This window comes from Oncorhynchus mykiss, chromosome 5, assembly GCF_057628025.1.
Source record: "Oncorhynchus mykiss isolate SJ-2025 chromosome 5, ASM5762802v1, whole genome shotgun sequence".
Taxonomy (NCBI): domain Eukaryota; kingdom Metazoa; phylum Chordata; class Actinopteri; order Salmoniformes; family Salmonidae; genus Oncorhynchus; species Oncorhynchus mykiss.
In genome coordinates, this window is record NC_143026.1 from 8,097,501 (window position 1) to 8,122,831 (window position 25,331).

Sequence of the window (25,331 nt, forward strand, 5' to 3'; positions counted from 1 at the left end):
CCCACAACAAAATGGAGGATGGAGAGAACATTCAGTGTGGAGTATTATGATTTCACCTCTGCCATCTCTCTCTCTCTCTATTCCCCCCCCCCCCCCCCCCCCTCCACTATTTCCCCTCCTTTCTCACTCCCTGTCCCTCATGCAGGCATCTCGGGGGAGAAGGTGGAGATCGACCCCGTCACCAACCAGAAGACCAGCACCAAGTTCTGGATCCGACAGAAACCTATCTCCATCGATTCAGACCACCTCTGTGCCTGTGACCTTGTGGAGGAGAGGAGCCCCAGTGAGTACCACTGTTTGTGTGTGTGTGTGTGTGTGTGTGTGGTAACACACAAGGTCACTGACTGGTGAACACACATCACCCTCATACTGAAAGCACTCATCTTTCTCGGGATCATATTCATTAAGTCATCTTTGACTGTATATTCTTCTGGTTTGACTCAGCAGTGCTGAGACCTTCCATAAGTGACTGTAAAACACCAGACGATTCAGCTGAAATTGCATGTACTAGCAGTCAGTGAAAATAGCCTATATTACAAGTCAATAGGGGTACTGGATTCAGTGATCTCTCTTCAGATTGTACTTTGCGACTAAGCAGATGTCTTATTTGAACTGACATCAAATACAGATTGTAATCGTTGAAGCTGCCTAGCATTTCTACAACGCCCCCCCCCCCCCCTCCCACACGTCCACCAGGCTGAAAGAACATAGCTGTGTGTGTGTGTGTGTGTTAGCGTCTCTTTGTTAACCCACCATCATCTCCTGCCATCTGTAATAAAATCCTGTAGTCGAAGACCTCCTCTCTTTTCTCCCCGAGCCTCCGCCGCCCTAGCTTCAATCACCGTCCTCTGTAGAGCCTGCTTCAATCACCGTCCGCTGTAGAGCCTGCTTCAATCACCGTCCTCTGTAGAGCCAGCTTCAATCACCGTCTGCTGTAGAGCCTGCTTCAATCACCGTCCGCTGTAGAGCCTGCTTCAATCACCGTCCGCTGTAGAGCCAGCTTCAATCACCGTCCTCTGTAGAGCCTGCTTCAATCACCGTCTGCTGTAGAGCCTGCTTCAATCACCGTCCTCTGTAGAGCCTGCTTCAATCACCGTCTGCTGTAGAGCCAGCTTCAATCACCGTCCGCTGTAGAGCCTGCTTCAATCACCGTCCTCTGTAGAGCCTGCTTCAATCACCGTCTGCTGTAGAGCCAGCTTCAATCACCGTCCGCTGTAGAGCCTGCTTCAATCACCGTCCTCTGTAGAGCCTGCTTCAATCACCGTCCTCTGTAGAGCCTGCTTCAATCACGTCTGCTGTAGAGCCTGCTTCAATCACCGTCCTCTGTAGAGCCTGCTTCAATCACCGTCCTCTGTAGAGCCTGCTTCAATCACCGTCCGCTGTAGAGCCTGCTTCAATCACCGTCCTCTGTAGAGCCTGCTTCAATCACCGTCCTCTGTAGAGCCAGCTTCAATCACCGTCCTCTGTAGAGCCTGCTTCAATCACCGTCCGCTGTAGAGCCTGCTTCAATCAACGTCCGCTGTTGAGCCTGCTTTAATCACCGTCCTCTGTAGAGCCAGCTTCAATCACCGTCCTCTGTAGAGCCTGCTTCAATCACCGTCCTCTGTAGAGCCTGCTTCAATCACCGTCCTCTGTAGAGCCTGCTTCAATCACCGTCCGCTGTAGAGCCTGCTTCAATCACCGTCCGCTGTAGAGCCTGCTTCAATCACCGTCCTCTGTAGAGCCTGCTTCAATCACCGTCTGCTGTAGAGCCTGCTTCAATCACCGTCCGCTGTAGAGCCTGCTTCAATCACCGTCCGCTGTAGAGCCAGCTTCAATCACCGTCCTCTGTAGAGCCAGCTTCAATCACCGTCCTCTGTAGAGCCTGCTTCAATCACCATCTGCTGTAGAGCCAGCTTCAATCACCATCTGCTGTAGAGCCAGCTTCAATCACCGTCCTCTGTAGAGCCAGCTTCAATCACCGTCCTCTGTAGAGCCTGCTTCAATCACCGTCCTATGTAGAGCCTGCTTCAATCACCGTCCTCTGTAGAGCCTGCTTCAATCACCGTCCGCTGTACCCAGTCTCTATCTCTCCCCTCTCTATTCACACTGCTTTACCAACACCCAGTCTCTATCTCTCCCCTCTCTATTCACACTGCTTTACCAACACCCAGTCTCTATCTCTCCCCTCTCTATTCACACTGCTTTACCAACACCCAGTCTCTATCTCTCCCCTCTCTATTCACACTGCTTTACCAACACCCAGTCTCTATCTCTCCCCCCTCTATTCACACTGCTTTACCAACACCCAGTCTCTATCTCTCCCCTCTCTATTCACACTGCTTTACCAACACCCAGTCTCTATCTCTCCCCCCTCTATTCACACTGCTTTACCAACACCCAGTCTCTATCTCTGCCCTCTCTATTCACACTGCTTTACCAACACCCAGTCTCTATCTCTGCCCTCTCTATTCACACTGCTTTACCAACACCCAGTCTCTATCTCTCCCCCCTCTATTCACACTGCTTTACCAACACCCAGTCTCTATCTCTCCCCCCTCTATTCACACTGCTTTACCAACACCCAGTCTCTATCTCTGCCCCCTCTATTCTCACTGCTTTACCAACACCCAGTCTCTATCTCTCGTCCCTCTATTCTCACTGCTTTACCAACACCCAGTCTATCTCTGCCCCCTCTATTCTCACTGCTTTACCAACACCCAGTCTCTATCTCTGCCCCCTCTATTCACACTGCTTTACCAACACCCAGTCTCTATCTCTGCCCTCTCTATTCACACTGCTTTACCAACACCCAGTCTCTATCTCTCCCCCCTCTATTCACACTGCTTTACCAACACCCAGTCTCTATCTCTCCCCCCTCTATTCACACTGCTTTACCAACACCCAGTCTCTATCTCTCCCCCCTCTATTCACACTGCTTTACCAACACCCAGTCTCTATCTCTCCCCCCTCTATTCACACTGCTTTACCAACACCCAGTCTCTATCTCTCCCCCCTCTATTCACACTGCTTTACCAACACCCAGTCTCTATCTCTCCCCCTCTATTCACACTGTTTTACCAACACCCAGTCTCTATCTCTCCCCCCTCTATTCACACTGCTTTACCAACACCCAGTCTCTATCTCTCCCCCCTCTATTCACACTGCTTTACCAACACCCAGTCTCTATCTCTCCCCCCTCTATTCACACTGCTTTACCAACACCCAGTCTCCATCTCTCCCCCCTCTATTCACACTGCTTTACCAACACCCAGTGTCTATCTCTCCCCCCTCTATTCACACTGTTTTACCAACACCCAGTCTCTATCTCTCCCCCCTCTATTCACACTGCTTTACCAACACCCAGTCTCTATCTCTCCCCCCTCTATTCACACTGCTTTACCAACACCCAGTCTCTATCTCTCCCCCCTCTATTCACACTGCTTTACCAACACCCAGTCTCTATCTCTCCCCCCTCTATTCACACTGCTTTACCAACACCCAGTCTCTATCTCTCCCCCCTCTATTCACACTGCTTTACCAACACCCAGTCTCCATCTCTCCCCCCTCTATTCACACTGCTTTACCAACACCCAGTCTCTATCTCTCCCCCTCTATTCACACTGTTTTACCAACACCCAGTCTCTATCTCTCCCCCCTCTATTCACACTGCTTTACCAACACCCAGTCTCTATCTCTCCTCCCTCTATTCACACTGCTTTACCAATATACCCAGTCTCTATCTCTCCTCCCTCTATTCACACTGCTTTACCAATATACCCAGTCTCTATCTCTCCCCCCTATATTCACACTGCTTTACCAATATACCCAGTCTCTATCTCTCCCCCCTCTATTCACACTGCTTTACCAATATACCCAGTCTCTATCTCTCCCCCCTCTATTCACACTGCTTTGTCGTCTCTCTGTATTATGGTGTGTCATCTCTCTGTATTATGGTGCGTTGTCGTCTCTGTATTATTGTGCGTTATGGTGTGTCGTCTCTCTGTATTATGGTGTGTCATCTGTATTATGGTGTGTCGTCTCTCTGTATTAGGGTGTGTTGTCTCTCTGTATTATAGTGTGTTGTCTCTCTGTATTATGGTGTGTCGTCTCTCTGTATTATGGTTTGTCATCTCTCTGTATTATAGTGCGTTGTCGTCTCTGTATTATAGTGCGTTATGGTGTGTCGTCTCTCTATATTATGGTATGTTGTCTCTATGTTATGGTGTGTCGTCTCTCTGTATTATGGTGCGTTGTCGTCTCTGTATTGTGGTGCGTCATCTCTCTGTATTATGGTGTGTCGTCTCTCTGTATTATGGTGTCTCGTCTTTCTGTATTATGGTGTGTCATCTCTCTGTATTATGGTGTGTCGTCTCTTTGTATTATGGTGCGTCGTCTGTATTATGGTGTATCGTCTGTATTATGGTGTGTCGTCTCTCTGTATTATGGTGTGTCGTCTCTCTGTATTATGGTGTGTCATCGTCTCTCTGTATTATGGTGTGTCATCGTCTCTCTGTATTATGGTGTGTCGTCTCTCTGTATTGTGGTGTGTCGTCTCTCTGTATTGTGGTGCGTCGTCTCTGTATTACGGTGCGTCGTCTCTGTATTACGGTGCGTCGTCTGTATTACGGTGCGTCGTCTCTGTATTGCGGTGCGTCGTCTCTGTATTACGGTGCGTCGTCTCTGTATTGTGGTGTGTCGTCTCTCTGTATTGTGGTGTGTCGTCTCTCTGTATTGTGGTGTGTCGTCTCTCTGTATTGTGGTGTGTCGTCTCTCTGTATTGTGGTGTGTCGTCTCTCTGTATTGTGGTGTGTCGTCTCTCTGTATTGTGGTGTGTCGTCTCTCTGTATTGTGGTGTGTCGTCTCTCTGTATTGTGGTGTGTCGTCTCTCTGTATTGTGGTGTGTCGTCTCTCTGTATTGTGGTGTGTCGTCTCTCTGTATTGTGGTGTGTCGTCTCCCTGTATTGTGGTGTGTCGTCTCTCTGTATTATGGTGTGTCGTCTCTCAGGTTAGAGGGTGGAGAGAGCGGGGCAGGTTAGACGATAGAGAGAACGGTGTACAGAGATTGGAATAAGAAGGTAAGTGTCAGGTGGGATTCGATCCTGTGGGGCAGTATAATACTACCGCTGTAGTACGTAGCATGATATAGTACGAGCAACTGAAGATTACATTTATGAAAATTAGGAAAATACAGAGGACAAAAAATATCATTGTACATTCAACTACAGTGGGGCAAAAAAGTATTTAGTCAGCCACCAATTGTGCAAGTTCTCCCACTTAAAAAAATGAGAGGCCTGTAATTTTCGTCATAGGTAGTACACTTCAACTATGACAGACAAAGTTAGAAAAAAAATCCCGAAAATCACATTGTAGGATTTTTTATGAATTTATTTGCAAATTATGGTGGAAAATAAGTATTTGGTCAATAACAAAAGTTTATCTCAATATTTTGTTATATACCCTTTGTTGGCAATGACAGAGGTCAAACGTTTTCTGTAAATCTTCACAAGGTTTTCACACACTGTTGCTGGTATTTTGGCCCATTCCTCCATGCAGATCTCCTCTAGAGCAGTGGTGTTTTGGGGCTGTTGCTGGGCAACACAGACTTTCAACTCCCTCCAACGATTTTCTATGGGGTTGAGATCTGGAGACTGGCTAGGCCACTCCAGGACCTTGAAAGGCTTCTTACAAAGCCACTCCTTCGTTGCCCCGGCGGTGTGTTTGGGATCATTGTCATGCTGAAAGACCCAGCGACGTTTCATCTTCAATGCCCTTGCTGATGGTAGGCTTTGTTACTTTGGTCCCAGCTCTCTGCAGGTCATTCACTAGGTCCCCCCGTGTGGTTCTTGTATTTTTGCTCACCGCTCTTGTGATCATTTTGACCCCACGGGGTGAGATCTTGCATGGAGCCCCAGATCGAGGGAGATTATCAGTGTTCTTGTATGTCTTCCATTTCCTAATAATTACTCCCACAGTTGATTTCTTCAAACCAAGCTGCTTACCTATTGCAGATTCAGTCTTCCCAGCCTGGTACAGGTCTACAATTTTGTTTCTGGTGTCCTTTGACAGCTCTTTGGTCTTGGCCATAGTGGAGTTTGGAGTGTGACTGTTTGAGGTTGTGGACAGGTGTCTTTTATACTGCTAACAAGTTCAAACAGGTGCCATTAATACAGGTAACGAGTGGAGGACAGAGGAGCCTCTTAAAGAAGAAGTTACAGGTCTGTGAGAGGCAGAAATCTTGCTTGTTTGTCGGTGAACCAAATACTTATTTTCCACCATAATTTGCAAATAAATTCATTAAAAATCCTACATTTTTTTTCTCATTTTGTCTGTCATAGTTGAAGTGTACCTATGCTGAAAATTACAGGCCTCTCTCATCTTTTTAAGTGGGAGAACTTGCACAATTGGTGGCTGACTAAATACTTTTTTCCCCCCACTGTATATCATGCAACTCATTCTACTACCTATTCCACCATTTTCCTCACACAGCATCCATCTCTCCCCTAAGGACCTAATCCTGTACCCCCCAACCCTCTTCCCCCCCACGTCCCCTGCTTACCTCTTCTCTTCTCGCACCCGTGTCCATCAATATTGGCCCCGGCTAACCCACATCTCCCCCGGCTAACCCACATCTCCCCCGGCTAACCCACATCTCCCCCGGCTAACCCACATCTCCCTCTAAGAGAGCTCATTCCTCTGCGTCGCTGGGGCTCAACACGCCGTTGACCTGGTAATTGGCACAGGGGCGCAGCTCTGTCTCTCTCTGTCCCTCTCTCTCCCTCTCTCTGTCTCTCTCTGTCCCTCTCTCTCCCTCTCTGTCTCTCTCTCTCTCTCTCTCTGTCTCTCTGTCTGTCTGTCTATCTGTCTGTCTCTCTCTCTCTCTCCCTCTCTTTGTCTCTCTCTCTCCTCTCTCTCTCTCTCTCTCTCCCTCTCTTTGTCTCTCTCTCTCTCTCTCTCTCTCTCTCTCTCTCTCTCTCTGTCTCTCTGTCTGTCTGTCTATCTGTCTGTCTCTCTCTCTCTCTCTCTCTCTCTCTCTCTCTCTCTCTCTCTCTCTGTCTCTCTCTCTCTCTCTCTCTCTCTATCGAGCGGTTCTACATGACTAGGTAAAGAAGACTGCACGAAGATTAATGAAGGCCGGCTAATGCAGGAGTGAAAGGGGGATGAGTGGGAAGGAGGAGGGGGGGAAGGGATGGGGGGGGAATGCTGCTTATCGACACTGAGTGGAAGTTAGAACTGTAGTTGTCACAGTGTCTCTTTCATTGCCTCTGTTACAGATTTTCGTTATGTAATCCACTAATTTGGTTGTGTGGTCATATTCTTGACATGTTTGCTTCATGGTGCCAACCCGTGCCTGTTTTGTAAGGCAATGCGATTGATAGGGTCATCAAATGAAAATCAAATCAAACTTTGTCACATGCGGCGAATTCAGGTGTAAGACCTTATCGTGAAATGCTAACTTACAGTACAAATCCATAACCAACAGTTCAAGAAACAGTTATAAAAAAATAACACAATAAATTAACATTAAGGAGGCTATATACAGGGGGTACTGGTACAGAGTCAGTGTGGAGGCTATATACAGGGTGTTACGGTACAGAGTCTATGTGGAGACTATATACAGGGTATTACGGTACAGAGTCAATGTGGAGACTATATACAGGGGGTACCAGTACAGAGTCAATGTGGAGGCTATATACAGGGTGTACCAGTACAGAGTTAATGTGGAGGCTATATACAGGGGGTACCGGTACAGAGTCAATGTGGAGGCTATATACAGGGGGGTACCAGTACAGAGTCAGTGTGGAGGATATATACAGGGTATTACGGTACAGAGTCAATGTGGAGACTATATACAGGGGGTACCAGTACAGAGTTAATGTGGAGGCTATATACAGGGGGTACCGGTACAGAGTCAATGTGGAGGCTATATACAGGGGGGTACCGGTACAGAGTCAGTGTGGAGGCTATATACAGGGTATTACGGTACAGAGTCAATGTGGAGGCTATATACAGGGGGTACTGGTACAGAGTCAATGTGGAGGCTATATACAGGGGGTACCAGTACAGAGTCAGTGTGGAGGCTATATACAGGGGGTACCGGTACAGAGTCAGTGTGGAGGCTATATACAGGGTGTTACGGTACAGAGTCAATGTGGAGGCTATATACAGGGTGTTACGGTACAGAGTCAATGTGGAGGCTATATACAGGGGGTACCGGTACCGAGTCAATGTGGAGGCTATATACAGGGGGTACCGGTACTGAGTAGGTGTGGAGGATATATACAGGGTGTTACGGTACAGAGTCAATGTGGAGGCTATATACAGGGGGTACCGGTACAGAGTCAATGTGGAGGCTATATACAGGGGGTACCGGTACTGAGTAGGTGTGGAGGCTCTATACAGGGGGTACCGGTACCGAGTCAGTGTGGAGGCTATATACAGGGGGTACCGGTACTGAGTAGGTGTGGAGGATATATACAGGGTGTTACGGTACAGAGTCAATGTGGAGGCTATATACAGGGTATTACGGTACAGAGTCAATGTGGAGGCTATATACAGGGGGTACCGGTACCGAGTCAGTGTGGAGGCTATATACAGGGGGTACCGGTACCGAGTCAGTGTGGAGGCTATATACAGGGGGTACCGGTACTGAGTAGGTGTGGAGGATATATACAGGGTGTTACGGTACAGAGTCAATGTGGAGGCTATATACAGGGTATTACGGTACAGAGTCAATGTGGAGGCTATATACAGGGGGTACCGGTACCGAGTCAGTGTGGAGGCTATATACAGGGGGTACCGGTACCGAGTCAGTGTGGAGGCTATATACAGGGGGTACCGGTACCGAGTCAGTGTGGAGGCTATATACAGGGGGTACCGGTACCGAGTCAGTGTGGAGGCTATATACAGGGGGTACCGGTACAGAGTCAGTGTGGAGGCTATATACAGGGGGTACCGGTACAGAGTCAATGTGGAGGCTATATACAGGGGGTACCGGTACAGAGTCAATGTGAAGGCTATATACAGGGGGTACCGGTACAGAGTCAATGTGGAGGCTATATACAGGGGGTACCGGTACAGAGTCAATGTGGAGGCTATATACAGGGGGTACCAGTACAGAGTCAGTGTGGAGGCTATATACAGGGTGTTACGGTACAGAGTCAATGTGGAGGCTATATACAGGGGGTACCGGTACAGAGTCAGTGTGGAGGCTATATACAGGGGGTACCGGTACAGAGTCAATGTGGAGGCTATATACAGGGTGTACCGGTACAGAGTCAATGTGGAGGCTATATACAGGGGGTACCGGTACAGAGTCAATATGGAGGCTATATACAGGGGGTACCGGTACAGAGTCAATGTGGAGGCTATATACAGGGGGTACCGGTACAGAGTCAATATGGAGGCTATATACAGGGGGTACCGGTACAGAGTCAATATGGAGGCTATATACAGGGGGTACCGGTACAGAGTCAATATGGAGGCTATATAAAGGGGGTACCGGTACAGAGTCAATGTGGAGGCTATATACAGGGGGTACCGGTACAGAGTCAATATGGAGGCTATATACAGGGGGTACCGGTACAGAGTCAATGTGGAGGCTATATACAGGGGGTACCGGTACAGAGTCAATATGGAGGCTATATACAGGGGGTACCGGTACAGAGTCAATGTGGAGGCTATATACAGGGTGTTACGGTACAGAGTCAATATGGAGGCTATATACAGGGAGTACCGGTACAGAGTCAATATGGAGGCTATATACAGGGGGTACCGGTACAGAGTCAATGTGGAGGCTATATACAGGGGGTACCGGTACAGAGTCAGTGTGGAGGCTATATACAGGGGGTACCGGTACCGAGTCAATGTGGAGGCTATATACAGGGGGTACCGGTACCGAGTCAATGTGGAGGCTATATACAGGGTGTTACGGTACAGAGTCAATATGGAGGCTATATACAGGGAGTACCGGTACAGAGTCAATATGGAGGCTATATACAGGGGGTACCGGTACAGAGTCAATGTGGAGGCTATATACAGGGGGTACCGGTACAGAGTCAGTGTGGAGGCTATATACAGGGGGTACCGGTACCGAGTCAATGTGGAGGCTATATACAGGGGGTACCGGTACAGAGTCAATGTGGAGGCTATATACAGGGGGTACCGGTACAGAGTCAATGTGGAGGCTATATACAGGGTGTTACGGTACAGAGTCAGTGTGGAGGCTATATACAGGGGGTACCGGTACAGAGTCAATGTGGAGGCTATATACAGGGGGTACCGGTACATAGTCAATGTGGAGACTATATACAGGGGGTACTGGTACAGAGTCAGTGTGGAGGCTATATACAGGGGGTACTGGTACAGAGTCAGTGTGGAGGCTATATACAGGGGTTACGGTACCGAGTCAATGTGGAGGCTATATACAGGGGGTACCGGTACAGAGTCAATGTGGAGGCTATATACAGGGTGTTACGGTACAGAGTCAATGTGGAGGTTATATACAGATGGTACTGGTACAGAGTCAGTGTGGAGGCTATATACAGGGGGTACCGGTACAGAGTCAATGTGGAGACTATATACAGGGTGTTACGGTACAGAGTCAATGTGGAGGCTATATACAGGGTGTTACGGTACATAGTCAATGTGGAGGCTATATACAGGGTGTTACGGTACATAGTCAATGTGGAGGCTATATACAGGGGGTACCGGTACAGAGTCAGTGTGGAGGCTATATACAGGGGGTACCGGTACAGAGTCAGTGTGGAGACTATATACAGGGGGTACCGGTACAGAGTGAATGTGGAGACTATATACAGGGTGTTACGGTACAGAGTCAATGTGGAGGCTATATACAGGGTGTTACGGTACATAGTCAATGTGGAGGCTATATACAGGGGGTACCGGTACAGAGTCAGTGTGGAGGCTAAATACAGGGGGTACCGGTACAGAGTCAGTGTGGAGACTATATACAGGGGGTACCGGTACAGAGTCAATGTGGAGGCTATATACAGGGGGTACCGGTACAGAGTCAGTGTGGAGACTATATACAGGGGGTACCGGTACAGAGTCAATGTGGAGACTATATACAGGGGGTACCGGTACAGAGTCAATGTGGAGGCTATATACAGGGGGTTACGGTACCGAGTCAGTGTGGAGACTATATACAGGGGGTACCGGTACAGAGTCAATGTGGAGGCTATATACAGGGGGTACCGGTACAGAGTCAATGTGGAGGCTATATACAGGGGGTACCGGTACAGAGTCAGTGTGGAGACTATATACAGGGGGTACCGGTACAGAGTCAATGTGGAGGCTATATACAGGGGGTACCGGTACAGAGTCAGTGTGGAGACTATATACAGGGGGTACCGGTACAGAGTCAATGTGGAGACTATATACAGGGGGTACCGGTACAGAGTCAATGTGGAGGCTATATACAGGGGGTTACGGTACCGAGTCAGTGTGGAGACTATATACAGGGGGTACCGGTACAGAGTCAATGTGGAGGCTATATACAGGGGGTACCGGTACAGAGTCAGTGTGGAGGCTATATACAGGGGGTACCGGTACAGAGTCAATGTGGAGGCTATATACAGGGGGTACCGGTACAGAGTCAGTGTGGAGACTATATACAGGGGGTACCGGTACAGAGTCAATGTGGAGACTATATACAGGGGGTACCGGTACAGAGTCAATGTGGAGGCTATATACAGGGGGTTACGGTACCGAGTCAGTGTGGAGACTATATACAGGGGGTACCGGTACAGAGTCAATGTGGAGGCTATATACAGGGGGTACCGGTACAGAGTCAGTGTGGAGGCTATATACAGGGGGTACCGGTACCGAGTCAGTGTGGAGGCTATATACAGGGGGTACCGGTACAGAGTCAATGTGGAGGCTATATACAGGGTGTTACGGTACAGAGTCAGTGTGGAGGCTATATACAGGGTGTTACGGTACAGAGTCAGTGTGGAGGCTATATACAGGGTGTTACGGTACAGAGTCAGTGTGGAGGCTATATACAGGGTGTTACGGTACAGAGTCAGTGTGGAGGCTATATACAGGGGGTACCGGTACAGAGTCAATGTGGAGGCTATATACAGGGGGTACCGGTACAGAGTCAATGTGGAGGCTATATACAGGGTGTTACGGTACAGAGTCAATGTGGAGGCTATATACAGGGGGGGGGGGGTACCGGTACTGAGTCAGTGTGGAGGCTATATACAGGGGGTACCGGTACAGAGTCAATGTGGAGGCTATATACAGGGGGGGGGGTACCGGTACTGAGTCAGTGTGGAGGCTATATACAGGGGGGGGGTACCGGTACTGAGTCAGTGTGGAGGCTATATACAGGGGGTACCGGTACAGAGTCAATGTGGAGGCTATATACAGGGGGTACCGGTACAGAGTCAATGTGGAGGCTATATACAGGGGGGGGGTACCGGTACTGAGTCAGTGTGGAGGCTATATACAGGGGGTACCGGTACAGAGTCAATGTGGAGGCTATATACAGGGGGGGGGTACCGGTACTGAGTCAGTGTGGAGGCTATATACAGGGGGTACCGGTACAGAGTCAATGTGGAGGCTATATACAGGGGGTACCGGTACCGAGTCAGTGTGGAGGCTATATACAGGGGGTACCGGTACAGAGTCAATGTGGAGGCTATATACAGGGGGTACCGGTACTGAGTCAGTGTGGAGGCTATATACAGGGGGTACTGGTACAGAGTCAATGTGGAGGCTATATACAGGGGGTACCGGTACCGAGTCAATGTGGAGGCTATATACAGGGGGTACCGGTACAGAGTCAGTGTGGAGGCTATATACAGGGGGTACCGGTACCGAGTCAATGTGGAGGCTATATACAGGGTGTTACTGTACAGAGTCAGTGTGGAGGCTATATACAGGGTGTTACGGTACAGAGTCAATGTGGAGGCTATATACTGGGGGTACCGGTACAGAGTCAGTGTGGAGGCTATATACAGGGGGTACCGGTACCGAGTCAGTGTGGAGGCTATATACAGGGGGTACCGGTACCGAGTCAATGTGGAGGCTATATACAGGGGGTACCGGTACAGAGTCAATGTGGAGGCTATATACAGGTTGTTACGGTACAGAGTCAATGTGGAGGCTATATACAGGGTGTTACGGTACAGAGTCAGTGTGGAGGCTATATACAGGGTGTTACGGTACAGAGTCAATGTGGAGGCTATATACAGGTTGTTACGGTACAGAGTCAATGTGGAGGCTATATACAGGGTGTTACGGTACAGAGTCAATGTGGAGGCTATATACAGGGTGTTACGGTACAGAGTCAATGTGGAGGCTATATACAGGGTGTTACGGTACAGAGTCAATGTGGAGGCTATATACAGGGTATTACGGTACAGAGTCAATGTGGAGGCTATATACAGGGGGTACCGGTACAGAGTCAATGTGGAGGCTATATACAGGGATTTACGGTACAGAGTCAATGTGGAGGCTATATACAGGGGGTACCGGTACAGAGTCAATGTGGAGGCTATATACAGGGTGTTACGGTACAGAGTCAATGTGGAGGCTATATACAGGGTGTTACGGTACAGAGTCAATGTGGAGGCTATATACAGGGGGTACCGGTACAGAGTCAGTGTGGAGGCTATATACAGGGTGTTACGGTACAGAGTCAATGTGGAGGCTATATACAGGGGGTACCGGTACCGAGTCAGTGTGGAGGCTATATACAGGGGGTACCGGTACAGAGTCAGTGTGGAGGCTATATACAGGGTGTTACGGTACAGAGTCAATGTGGAGGCTATATACAGGGTGTTACGGTACAGAGTCAATGTGGAGGCTATATACAGGGTGTTACGGTACAGAGTCAATGTGGAGGCTATATACAGGGGGTACCGGTACAGAGTCAGTGTGGAGGCTATATACAGGGGGTACCGGTACAGAGTCAATGTGGAGGCTATATACAGGGGGTACCGGTACAGAGTCAGTGTGGAGACTATATACAGGGGGTACCGGTACAGAGTCAATGTGGAGACTATATACAGGGGGTACCGGTACAGAGTCAATGTGGAGGCTATATACAGGGGGTTACGGTACCGAGTCAGTGTGGAGACTATATACAGGGGGTACCGGTACAGAGTCAATGTGGAGGCTATATACAGGGGGTACCGGTACAGAGTCAGTGTGGAGGCTATATACAGGGGGTACCGGTACCGAGTCAGTGTGGAGGCTATATACAGGGGGTACCGGTACAGAGTCAATGTGGAGGCTATATACAGGGTGTTACGGTACAGAGTCAGTGTGGAGGCTATATACAGGGTGTTACGGTACAGAGTCAGTGTGGAGGCTATATACAGGGTGTTACGGTACAGAGTCAGTGTGGAGGCTATATACAGGGTGTTACGGTACAGAGTCAGTGTGGAGGCTATATACAGGGGGTACCGGTACAGAGTCAATGTGGAGGCTATATACAGGGGGTACCGGTACAGAGTCAATGTGGAGGCTATATACAGGGTGTTACGGTACAGAGTCAATGTGGAGGCTATATACAGGGGGGGGGTACCGGTACTGAGTCAGTGTGGAGGCTATATACAGGGGGTACCGGTACAGAGTCAATGTGGAGGCTATATACAGGGGGGGGGTACCGGTACTGAGTCAGTGTGGAGGCTATATACAGGGGGGGGGGGGTACCGGTACTGAGTCAGTGTGGAGGCTATATACAGGGGGTACCGGTACAGAGTCAATGTGGAGGCTATATACAGGGGGTACCGGTACAGAGTCAATGTGAAGGCTATATACAGGGGGGGGGTACCGGTACTGAGCCAGTGTGGAGGCTATATACAGGGGGTACCGGTACAGAGTCAATGTGGAGGCTATATACAGGGGGGGGGTACCGGTACTGAGTCAGTGTGGAGGCTATATACAGGGGGTACCGGTACAGAGTCAATGTGGAGGCTATATACAGGGGGTACCGGTACCGAGTCAGTGTGGAGGCTATATACAGGGGGTACCGGTACAGAGTCAATGTGGAGGCTATATACAGGGGGTACCGGTACTGAGTCAGTGTGGAGGCTATATACAGGGGGTACTGGTACAGAGTCAATGTGGAGGCTATATACAGGGGGTACCGGTACCGAGTCAATGTGGAGGCTATATACAGGGGGTACCGGTACAGAGTCAGTGTGGAGGCTATATACAGGGGGTACCGGTACCGAGTCAATGTGGAGGCTATATACAGGGTGTTACTGTACAGAGTCAGTGTGGAGGCTATATACAGGGGGTACCGGTACAGAGTCAATGTGGAGGCTATATACAGGGGGTACCGGTACAGAGTCAATGTGGAGGCTATATACAGGTTGTTACGGTACAGAGTCAATGTGGAGGCTATATACAGGGTGTTACGGTACAGAGTCAGTGTGGAGGCTATATACAGGGTGTTACGGTACAGAGTCAATGTGGAGGCTATATACAGGTTGTTACGGTACAGAGTCAATGTGGAGGCTATATACAGGGTGTTACGGTACAGAGTCAATGTGGAGGCTATATACAGGGTGTTACGGTACAGAGTCAATGTGGAGGCTATATACAGGGTGTTACGGTACAGAGTCAATGTGGAGGCTATATACAGGGTATTACGGTACAGAGTCAATGTGGAGGCTATATACAGGGGGTACCGGTACAGAGTCAATGTGGAGGCTATATACAGGGATTTACGGTACAGAGTCAATGTGGAGGCTATATACAGGGGGTACCGGTACAGAGTCAATGTGGAGGCTATATACAGGGTGTTACGGTACAGAGTCAATGTGGAGGCTATATACAGGGTGTTACGGTACAGAGTCAATGTGGAGGCTATATACAGGGGGTACCGGTACAGAGTCAGTGTGGAGGCTATATACAGGGTGTTACGGTACAGAGTCAATGTGGAGGCTATATACAGGGGGTACCGGTACCGAGTCAGTGTGGAGGCTATATACAGGGGGTACCGGTACAGAGTCAGTGTGGAGGCTATATACAGGGTGTTACGGTACAGAGTCAATGTGGAGGCTATATACAGGGTGTTACGGTACAGAGTCAATGTGGAGGCTATATACAGGGTGTTACGGTACAGAGTCAGTGTGGAGGCTATATACAGGGTGTTACGGTACAGAGTCAATGTGGAGGCTATATACAGGGGGTACCGGTACCGAGTCAGTGTGGAGGCTATATACAGGGTGTTACGGTACAGAGTCAATGTGGAGGCTATATACTGGGGGTACCGGTACAGAGTCAGTGTGGAGGCTATATACAGGGGGTACCGGTACCGAGTCAGTGTGGAGGCTATATACAGGGGGTACCGGTACAGAGTCAATGTGGAGGCTATATACAGGGGGTACCGGTACAGAGTCAATGTGGAGGCTATATACAGGGTGTTACGGTACAGAGTCAATGTGGAGGCTATATACAGGGTGTTACGGTACAGAGTCAATGTGGAGACTATATACAGGGGGTACCGGTACAGAGTCAATGTGGAGGCTATATACAGGGTGTACCGGTACAGAGTCAATGTGGAGGCTATATACAGGGGGTACAGGTACAGAGTCAATGTGGAGGCTATATACAGGGTGTTACGGTACAGAGTCAATGTGGATACTATATACAGGGGGTACCGGTACAGAGTCAATGTGGAGGCTATATACAGGGGGTACCGGTACATAGTCAATGTGGAGGCTATATACAGGGGGTACCGGTACAGAGTCAATGTGGAGGCTATATACAGGGGGTACCGGTACAGAGTCAATGTGGAGGCTATATACAGGGGGTACCGGTACAGAGTCAGTGTGGAGGCTATATACAGGGGGTACCGGTACCGAGTCAGTGTGGAGACTATATACAGGGTGTTACGGTACAGAGTCAATGTGGAGGCTATATACAGGGTATTACGGTACAGAGTCAATGTGGAGGCTATATACAGGGGGTACCGGTACCGAGTCAGTGTGGAGACTATATACAGGGTGTTACGGTACAGAGTCAATGTGGAGGCTATATACAGGGGGTACCGGTACCGAGTCAGTGTGGAGGCTATATACAGGGGGTACCGGTACCGAGTCAGTGTGGAGGCTATATACAGGGGGTACCGGTACCGAGTCAGTGTGGAGGCTATATACAGGGGGTACCGGTACCGAGTCAGTGTGCGGGGGTACAGGTTAGTTGAGGTAATTTGTACATGTAGGTAGGGGTGAAGTGACTATGCATGGATAATAAACAGCGAGTAGCAGCAGTGTAAACACAAGTGGGTGGGGAGGGGGGGGGGGGTCAATGTAAATAGTCCTGTTGGCCATCTTGATTATTTGTTCAGCAATCTTATGGCTTGAGGGTAGAAGCTGTTAAGGAGGCTTTTTGTGACCTAGACTTGGTGCTCCGGTACCGCTTGCCGTGCGGTAGCAGAGAGAACATTCCATGACTTGGGTGACCGGAGTCTTTGACAATTTTTGTGGCTTTCCTCTGAAACCGCCTATTATATAGGTCCTGGATGGCAGGAAGCTTGGCTCCAGTGATGTACTCGGCCGTACGCACCACCCTCTGTAGCGCCTTACGGTCGGATGCCGAGCAGTTGCCATACCAGGCGGTGATGCAATAGGACAGGATGCTCTCGATGGTGCAGCTTTGTGAGGATCTGTTAGGTTTTCTCTTTGAGTTCCGTGGGGAACAGTATTGTAAAGGAGTCTTTGTGTCACGTTCACTCACCGGTCAGAAAGTGTATCTACTGTATGTGCTTTGTGCTGTGTTTCATGGTATACGGGATCTCTTGGATGTCTTTATATATCATGTTTGACTCATGCTTTGTTTGACTTGGTCTGTGCTTGATGTCCGTACATTTGCACTTCAATTATGGCACCCTCGTAAAATAGTCTGGCCTATTTATTTATTTATTTATTTTATTTCACCTTTATTTAACCAGGTAGGCAAGTTGAGAACACCTTTATTTAACCAGGTAGGCAAGTTGAGAACACCTTTATTTAACCAGGTAGGCAAGTTGAGAACACCTTTATTTAACCAGGTAGGCCAGTTGAGGACAAGTTCTCATTTACAATTGCGACCTGGCCAAGATAAAGCAAAGCAGTTCGACACATACAACAACACAGGAGTAAAACAAACATACAGTCAATGATACAGTAGAAAAATAAGTATATATAAATTGTGAGCAAATGAGGTGAGATAAGGGAGGTAAAGGCAAAAAAAAGGCCATGGTGGCGAAGTAAATACAATATAGCAAGTAAAACACTGGAATGGTAGATTTGCAGTGGAAGAATGTGCAAAGTAGAAATAAAAATAATGGGGTGCAAAGGAGCAAAATAAATAAATACAGTAGGGGAAGAGGTAGTTGTTTGGGCTAAACTATAGATGGACTATGTACAGGTGCAGTAATCTGTGAGCTGCTCTGACAGCTGGTGTTTAAAGCTAGTGAGGGAGATAAGTGTTTCCAGTTTCAGAGATTTTTGTAGTTCGTTCCAGTCATTGGCAGCAGATAACTGTAAGGAGAGGTGGCCAAAGGAAGAATTGGTTTTTGGGGGTGACCAGAGAGAGAGAGAACGCCTGATATGTTGGTAAACGTCCTTGTAACCTGATTCTTAACGTACGATTCTAAAAAAAAAATTGATTGGTGTGGCTGAAATTTTTTTCCCAGACAAATAAAATCATGCCACTGCAAGACAGCATTTACATTCAGGAATCAACTTCATGTGTGCACTAATTGCAGAAATCACTCATCCATTTCCTGGTTGCTATAAATTCTAATCGTTTGCTTCATTTCAGTTTATGTGACAAAACAAACAATGTGTAGTGTAGAGAATCATTTTAACATCTAAAATATGTGAAATATATTTTCCAAAACCACAGATATTGTGTTTTTAACTGTTTACGAAACCGTAAAAAATAAAGTTAAGAACGGGAAGCCTAGAAATAGCGCACATGTAACAGATCTACCACTTCTTAGACTTGCTGTCAACGAGAATGACAGATCAATAACACACATTTCTATGTGAATTTGTCAGGTCGCCCAAAAAGTGACATTGTAGCTTTAAGACTTTTTTTTTCCAGTATGGTCATGACCTGCTCCAGGACATGAAGGGTTTGTATACTCTCCAAGGGATGTTTTGTGTGTGTGTGTGTGTGGGTGTGTGTGTGTGTTGGGTGTATGTGTATGTGTTGGGGTTGGGTGTGAGTGTGGGGGGTTTGGTGTGTATGGGGTGGGGGTTGTGTGTGTGTGTGTGTGTGGGGGGGGGGGGGGGGGGGTGTATGGTTTCAGTGGTGTGTGTTTGCACGTGGGGGAGGTGAGGACGAGACCAAGCAGTGACCAAAGTAGACTTTTCTCTTCATTTGAAAAGGGGGTTTTGCAGGGGGGGGGGGGGGGGAATGTAAATGATTACAATGAACCTTGAACTTGGGACAAGCGTTCACTGTCACATCGCCAAGCGGTGGGAAGAATGGAGTTATTGACTTTAAATGGGAAGCATGTGTTGCTATGAAAGACCCCAAAAGTCTCATGTTCCCATAATCAGTATCACACCAAACAAGCAGTCAGCCCCCCCACCACCACCACCTCCGCTGCCCACCCCACTCAATCACTTTTTTTCCTCCAAGCCTCTTGACAAACGTAACCCCGTGCATATGTTTCTGTGTGCACCCTGTGGCACCTGACCAGGATATTTTTCGCCTGCAGGGAAGTACAAATATGACATTCGCATTTTCTTTGTTTTTGTTTTTTCTTCCAGTCCACAAGTACGGCAGCAAGCATGTTATCAACACCGCTTTAGGCTGAGGACATTTGGCCTGTTGCTATGCAATCATAGTTATAAAAAAATAAAAGTGCAATAAAGTGAATAATATTTATATATTTATATATTTTCCCCACCTCTTTAACCTATTAAATGAAAAATACATTCTGACAGCTTATTTTGCCCAATTAGATGGTACAGCTTTACCTCGGGCTCATTAACGAACCAGTCCCTAGACCTTTTAGTAACTAAGGACCTATGTCTGTTTCTCTTTGTGGTTTATATTGAAGATTTTTGTGTCTTATTTTGATGGTGTTCGCATCCCCTCGGCCAGGCCTCTCCTTGGCTTTGAGTGGATATGACACTTACATGGCTTGCCTTTCAAATCAGACAATGGCGTGATTAATGAGGTGCAGACGGTGAAAGGGAGTCGCGGTTGGCGAGCGTCGCGAGAGGTGCTCATCGCTCCTCTGATCTATTCATCAACTGCTCCTCAAAATGGAGGGGGGGGGGGGGGGTTGACCGCCTGGGTCCCTCTCCAGGGATGGGGAGTAGAAAAGGGAGGGAGGCGGAGATATCCTGAGTCATTTCAGGAGGTCTTGGTTTTGAGCCCTGAGGTACACCAGAGCCTCTGGGGAATACGAGGGCAACTAAGGTCTCGTGCAGGTTTGATTAGGTTTGTGATAAAAGACACCAGAAGCATAGAAGAAGAAGCCATGTCCAGTTTTATATGCAGTCGTCGTCACTTTCTAGTATATTGTCACGCGGTGTCAGTTGATTTTAACTGAACCAATTCCCCAAATGCATTTCAGAAATACTTTTTAAATCCACTTCAATCGGTGTAGATGAAGGGGAGGAGACAGGTTAAAGAAGGATTTTTAAGCCTCGAGACAATTGAGACATAGATTGTGTATGTGTGCCATTCAGAGGGTGAATGGGCAAGACAAAAGATTCAAGTGCCTTTGAACGAGTCTTTGTCAAATTTTTTGGGACCTTCCTCTGACATCGCCTGGTATGGAGGTTCTGGATGACCGGGAGCTCGGCCCCAGTGTTGTACTAGGCCGTATACACTACCCTCTGTAGCACCTTGCGATCAGATGCCAAGCAGTTGCCATACCAAGCGGTGATGCAGCCAGTCAATATGCTCAGCTGTAGAAATGTTTGAGGATCTGAGGGCCCAGACAAATATATTCAACCTTCTGAGGGGAACATGTGGATGTTGTGCCCTCTTCATGACTGTGTTGGTGTGTTTGGACAATGATAGGTCCTTAGTGATGTGGACACTGAAGAACCTCTCAAACCACTCCACTACAGCCCTGTGAATGGGGGCGTGCTCGGCCCTCTGTTTCCTGTAGCTCACGGTAAGCTCCTTTGTTTTGCTAATGTTTAGGGAGAGGTTGTTATCCGGGCACCACATGGTCTCTGACCTCCTCCCTATAGGCTGTCTCATCGGTGATCAGGCCAACCACCGTCGTGTCGTCGGCAAACAACATGTTGGGAGTTGTGCACGGCCACACAGTCCTAGGTCAACAGGGAGAACAGGACAGGACTAAGCACACGCCCCGTGTTGAGGATGTGTTGTGGCGGATGTGTGCTGCCTACCCTCACCACATGGGGGCGGCCCGTTAGGAAGTCCAGGATCCAGATCAGCGCATGATCTAAGTACGCATAGTTGTTATCTGTCTGCGGCCTTGTGAATGATAACCTGTTTAAAGGTCCTACAGCGGCTATGGAGAGCCACAGTCGTCCTGAACATCTGGTGTTCTCACACATGGCTCAGTGTTCCTTGCCTTGAAGCTAGCATAGAAGGCATTTATCTCATCTGGTAGGCTTGTGTCACTGGGTTTCCTTTTGTAATCCGTGATAGTTTGCAAGCCCTGACACGTCTGACGAGCGTCAGAGCCGGTGTAGCAGGATTCGATCTTAGTCCTGTGTTGATCTTTGCCTGTTTGATGGTTCGTCGGAGAGTTTAGGGGGATTTCTTATACGCGTTTTTGGTGAGTGTCTCTCTCCTTGAAAGTGGCAGCTCTAACCTTTAGCTCAGTGCGGATGTTGCCTGTAATCTATGGCTTCTGGTTGGGATATGTACGTACGGTCACTGTGGGGACGACGATGCACTTATTAATGAAGCTGGTGACTGATGTGGTAAATGAACAATACACGTTATTAAGGTAAATACTCCTCATTGTTATCAGATTAATCCTGGAACATATTCCAGGACAGTCCTGTCGGTTTATTTTACACTTCGTCAGACCAAATGAAGCACTTCCCTGGTACTTTGTGTGTTTTTGCATGAAAAACCTCATTTCGAGGATAAAGTTATGGTCAGATTTGACAAAATGGTGGGAGAGCTTTTTATAAGTCTCTGCATGTGGAGTAAAAGTAATTTAGAGTTTTCTTTACCCCTCTAATTGCCCAGGTGACATGCTGGACGAAATTAGGTAAAATAGATTTCAGTTTTCCTGCATTCAATTTAGCAAGTATAAAGCAATTAGTTCTGTGGTAAAATTGACTGATGGCTGATAGGATGGAACTAAGGGTGCAGAATAGTGTCATGACACACTCCCACAAAGATTTTCCACACTGCTGCGTCAGTTACGGCTTAGCGACCCACTCTTTGGAACCTGACTCTATTCTTGCCGGTGTCTGAGTTAATCTTACCCCCCCCCCTAATGAAGGGATACGTAAGTCTCTATTCTTATCCCCCCCTAATGAAGGGATACGTAAGAGTCTCTATTTTTCAAATATAATGTTATTGGTCACATGGTTAGCAGATGTTAATGCGAGTGTAGTGAAATGCTTGTACTTCTAGTTCCGGCAGTGCAGTAATATCGAACAAATTCACAACGACAACCATGCACACAAATGTAAGGGGATGGAATAAGAATATGTATATGTGAGATGAGTAATGTAGGTATGTAAACATTATTAAAGTGGCATTATTTAAAGTGACTATGGATACCTTTATTAAATCCATTTATTTAAGTGGCCAGTAATTTGAGACGGTATGTTGGCAGCGGCCTCTCTATGTAAGTGAGGGCTGTTTAACAGTCTGATGGCCTTAAGATAGAAGCTGTTTTTCAGTCTCTCTGTCCCAGCTTTGATGCACCTGAACTGACCTCACATTCTGGATGATAGCAGGGTGAACAGGCAGTGGCTCGGGTGGTTGTTGTCCTTGATGATCTTTTTGTCCTTCCTGTGACATCGGTTGGTGTAGGTGTCCTGGAGGGCAGGTAGTTTGCCCCCAGTGATGCGCTGTGCAGACCTCACTACCCTCTGGAGAGCCTTGCAGCGGAGGGCGGTGCAGTTGCCGTACCAGGCAGTGATACAGCCCGACAAGATGCTCTCGATTGTGCATCTGTAAAAATTTGTGAGGGTTTTAGGTGACAAGCCACATTTCTTAAGCCTCCTGTGGTTGAAGAGGCGCTGTTGCACCTTCACCACGCTGACTGTATGGGTGGACCATTTCAGTTTGCCCATGATGTGTACACCGAGGAACTTTAAACTTTCCACTAGACGTCGACTGAATATGATTTTTTAACACTGATACTGATTATTGGAGGACCAAAAAAAGCCGATACCGATTCATCGGCAGATTTATATATATACAGTGCCTTGCGAAAGTATTCGGCCCTCTTGAACTTTGCGACCTTTTGCCACATTTCAGGCTTCAAACATAAAGATATAAAACTGTATTTTTTTGTGAAGAATCAACAACAAGTGGGACACAATCATGAAGTGGAACAACATTTATTGGATATTTCAAACTTTTTTAACAAATCAAAAACTGACAAATTGGGCGTGCAAAATTATTCAGCCCCTTTACTTTCAGTGCAGCAAACTCTCTCCAGAAGTTCAGTGAGGATCTCTGAATGATCCAATGTTGACCTAAATGACTAATGATGATAAATACAATCCACCTGTGTGTAATCAAGTCTCCGTATAAATGCACCTGCACTGTGATAGTCTCAAAGGTCCGTTAAAAGCGCAGAGAGCATCATGAAGAACAAGGAACACACCAGGCAGGTCCGAGATACTGTTGTGAAGAAGTTTAAAGCCGGATTTGGATACAAAAAGATTTCCCAAGCTTTAAACATCCCAAGGAGCACTGTGCAAGCGATAATATTGAAATGGAAGGAGTATCAGACCACTGCAAATCTACCAAGACCTGGCTGTCCATCTAAACTTTCAGCTCATACAAGGAGAAGACTGATCAGAGATGCAGCCAAGAGGCCCATGATCACTCTGGATGAACTGCAGAGATCTACAGCTGAGGTGGGAGACTCTGTCCATAGGACAACAATCAGTCGTATATTGCACAAATCTGGCCTTTATGGAAGAGTGGCAAGAAGAAAGCCATTTCTTAAAGATATCCATAAAAAGTGTCGTTTAAAGTTTGCCACAAGCCACCTGGGAGACACACCAAACATGTGGAAGAAGGTGCTCTGGTCAGATTAAACCAAAATTGAACTTTTTGGCAACAATGCAAAACGTTATGTTTGGCATAAAAGCAACACCCTGAACACACCATCCCCACTGTCAAACAGTGGGCCTTTATGGAATCTGGCCTTTATGGAAGAGTGGCAAGAAAGCCATTTCTTAAAGATATCCATAAAAATGTGTCATAAAAATAGGGGATAGGGATAGGGGGCAGCATTTTCACTTTTGGATGAATAGAATGCCCAAATTCAACTGCCTGCTAAGAAAACACGCTGAAGTTTCTAAAACTGTTTGAATCATGTCTGTGAGTATAACAGAACTTATGTAGCAGGCAAAACCCAGAGGACAAACCATTCAGATTTTTTGTTGTTATGAGGTCACTGTCTTCAATGTGTTTTCATTGGGAAACCAGATTCCTAAGGGACTTGCTTGCAGTTCCTACCGCTTCCACTGGATGTCACCAGTCTTTAGAAATTGGTTGAGGTTTTTTCCTTTGTGTAATGAAGTAGCCCCGTTCAAAACGAGGGTCACTTCAAGTGCACTGTTTGTTAGAGGCACGTGACCAGAAAAGTAGCGTCAGTTTGTTTTCTTCCTGTATTGAACACAGATCATCCCGTCTTCAATTTTATCGATTATTTACGTTTAAAAATACCTAAAGTTGTATTACAAAAGTAGTTTGAAATGTTTTGGCAAAGTTTACAGTTAACTTTTGAGATATTTTGTAGTGACATTGGTCAGGTTGGAACCAGTGTTTTTCTGGATCAAACGCGCCAAATAAATTGACATTTTGGATATATATGGACGGAATTAATTGAACAAAAGGACCATTTGTGATGTTTATGGGACATATTGGAGTGCCAACAGAAGAAGCTCGTCAAAGGTAAGGCATGAATTATATTTTATTCCTGCATTTTGTGTCGCGCCTGCAGGGTTGAAATATGCTACTCTCTCATTGTTTACTTTTGTGCTATCATCAGATAATAGCATCTTATGCTTTCGTTGAAAAGCCTTTTTGAAATCTGACATGTTGGCTGGATTCACAACGAGTGTAGCTTTAATTTGCTATCTTGCATGTGTGATTTAATGAAAGTTAGATTTTTATAGTAATTTATTTGAATTTGGCCCTCTGCATTTTCACTGGCTTTTGGCCAAGCGTCC

At 47.3% G+C, this 25,331-nt stretch overlaps 1 protein-coding gene across 2 annotated transcripts in view; it reads left to right on the forward strand.

Annotated features, from left to right (window-relative positions):
• Window positions 1–25,331, forward strand: part of mapkap1 (MAPK associated protein 1) — a 141,047-nt gene that overhangs the window by 103,961 nt on the left and 11,755 nt on the right. For both annotated transcript variants that reach the window (XM_036976695.2, XM_090233642.1), the window contains one exon: window positions 146–283. In XM_036976695.2, the coding sequence (XP_036832590.1) occupies window positions 146–283 (138 nt within the window). The remainder of the gene's footprint in view (window positions 1–145; window positions 284–25,331) is intronic.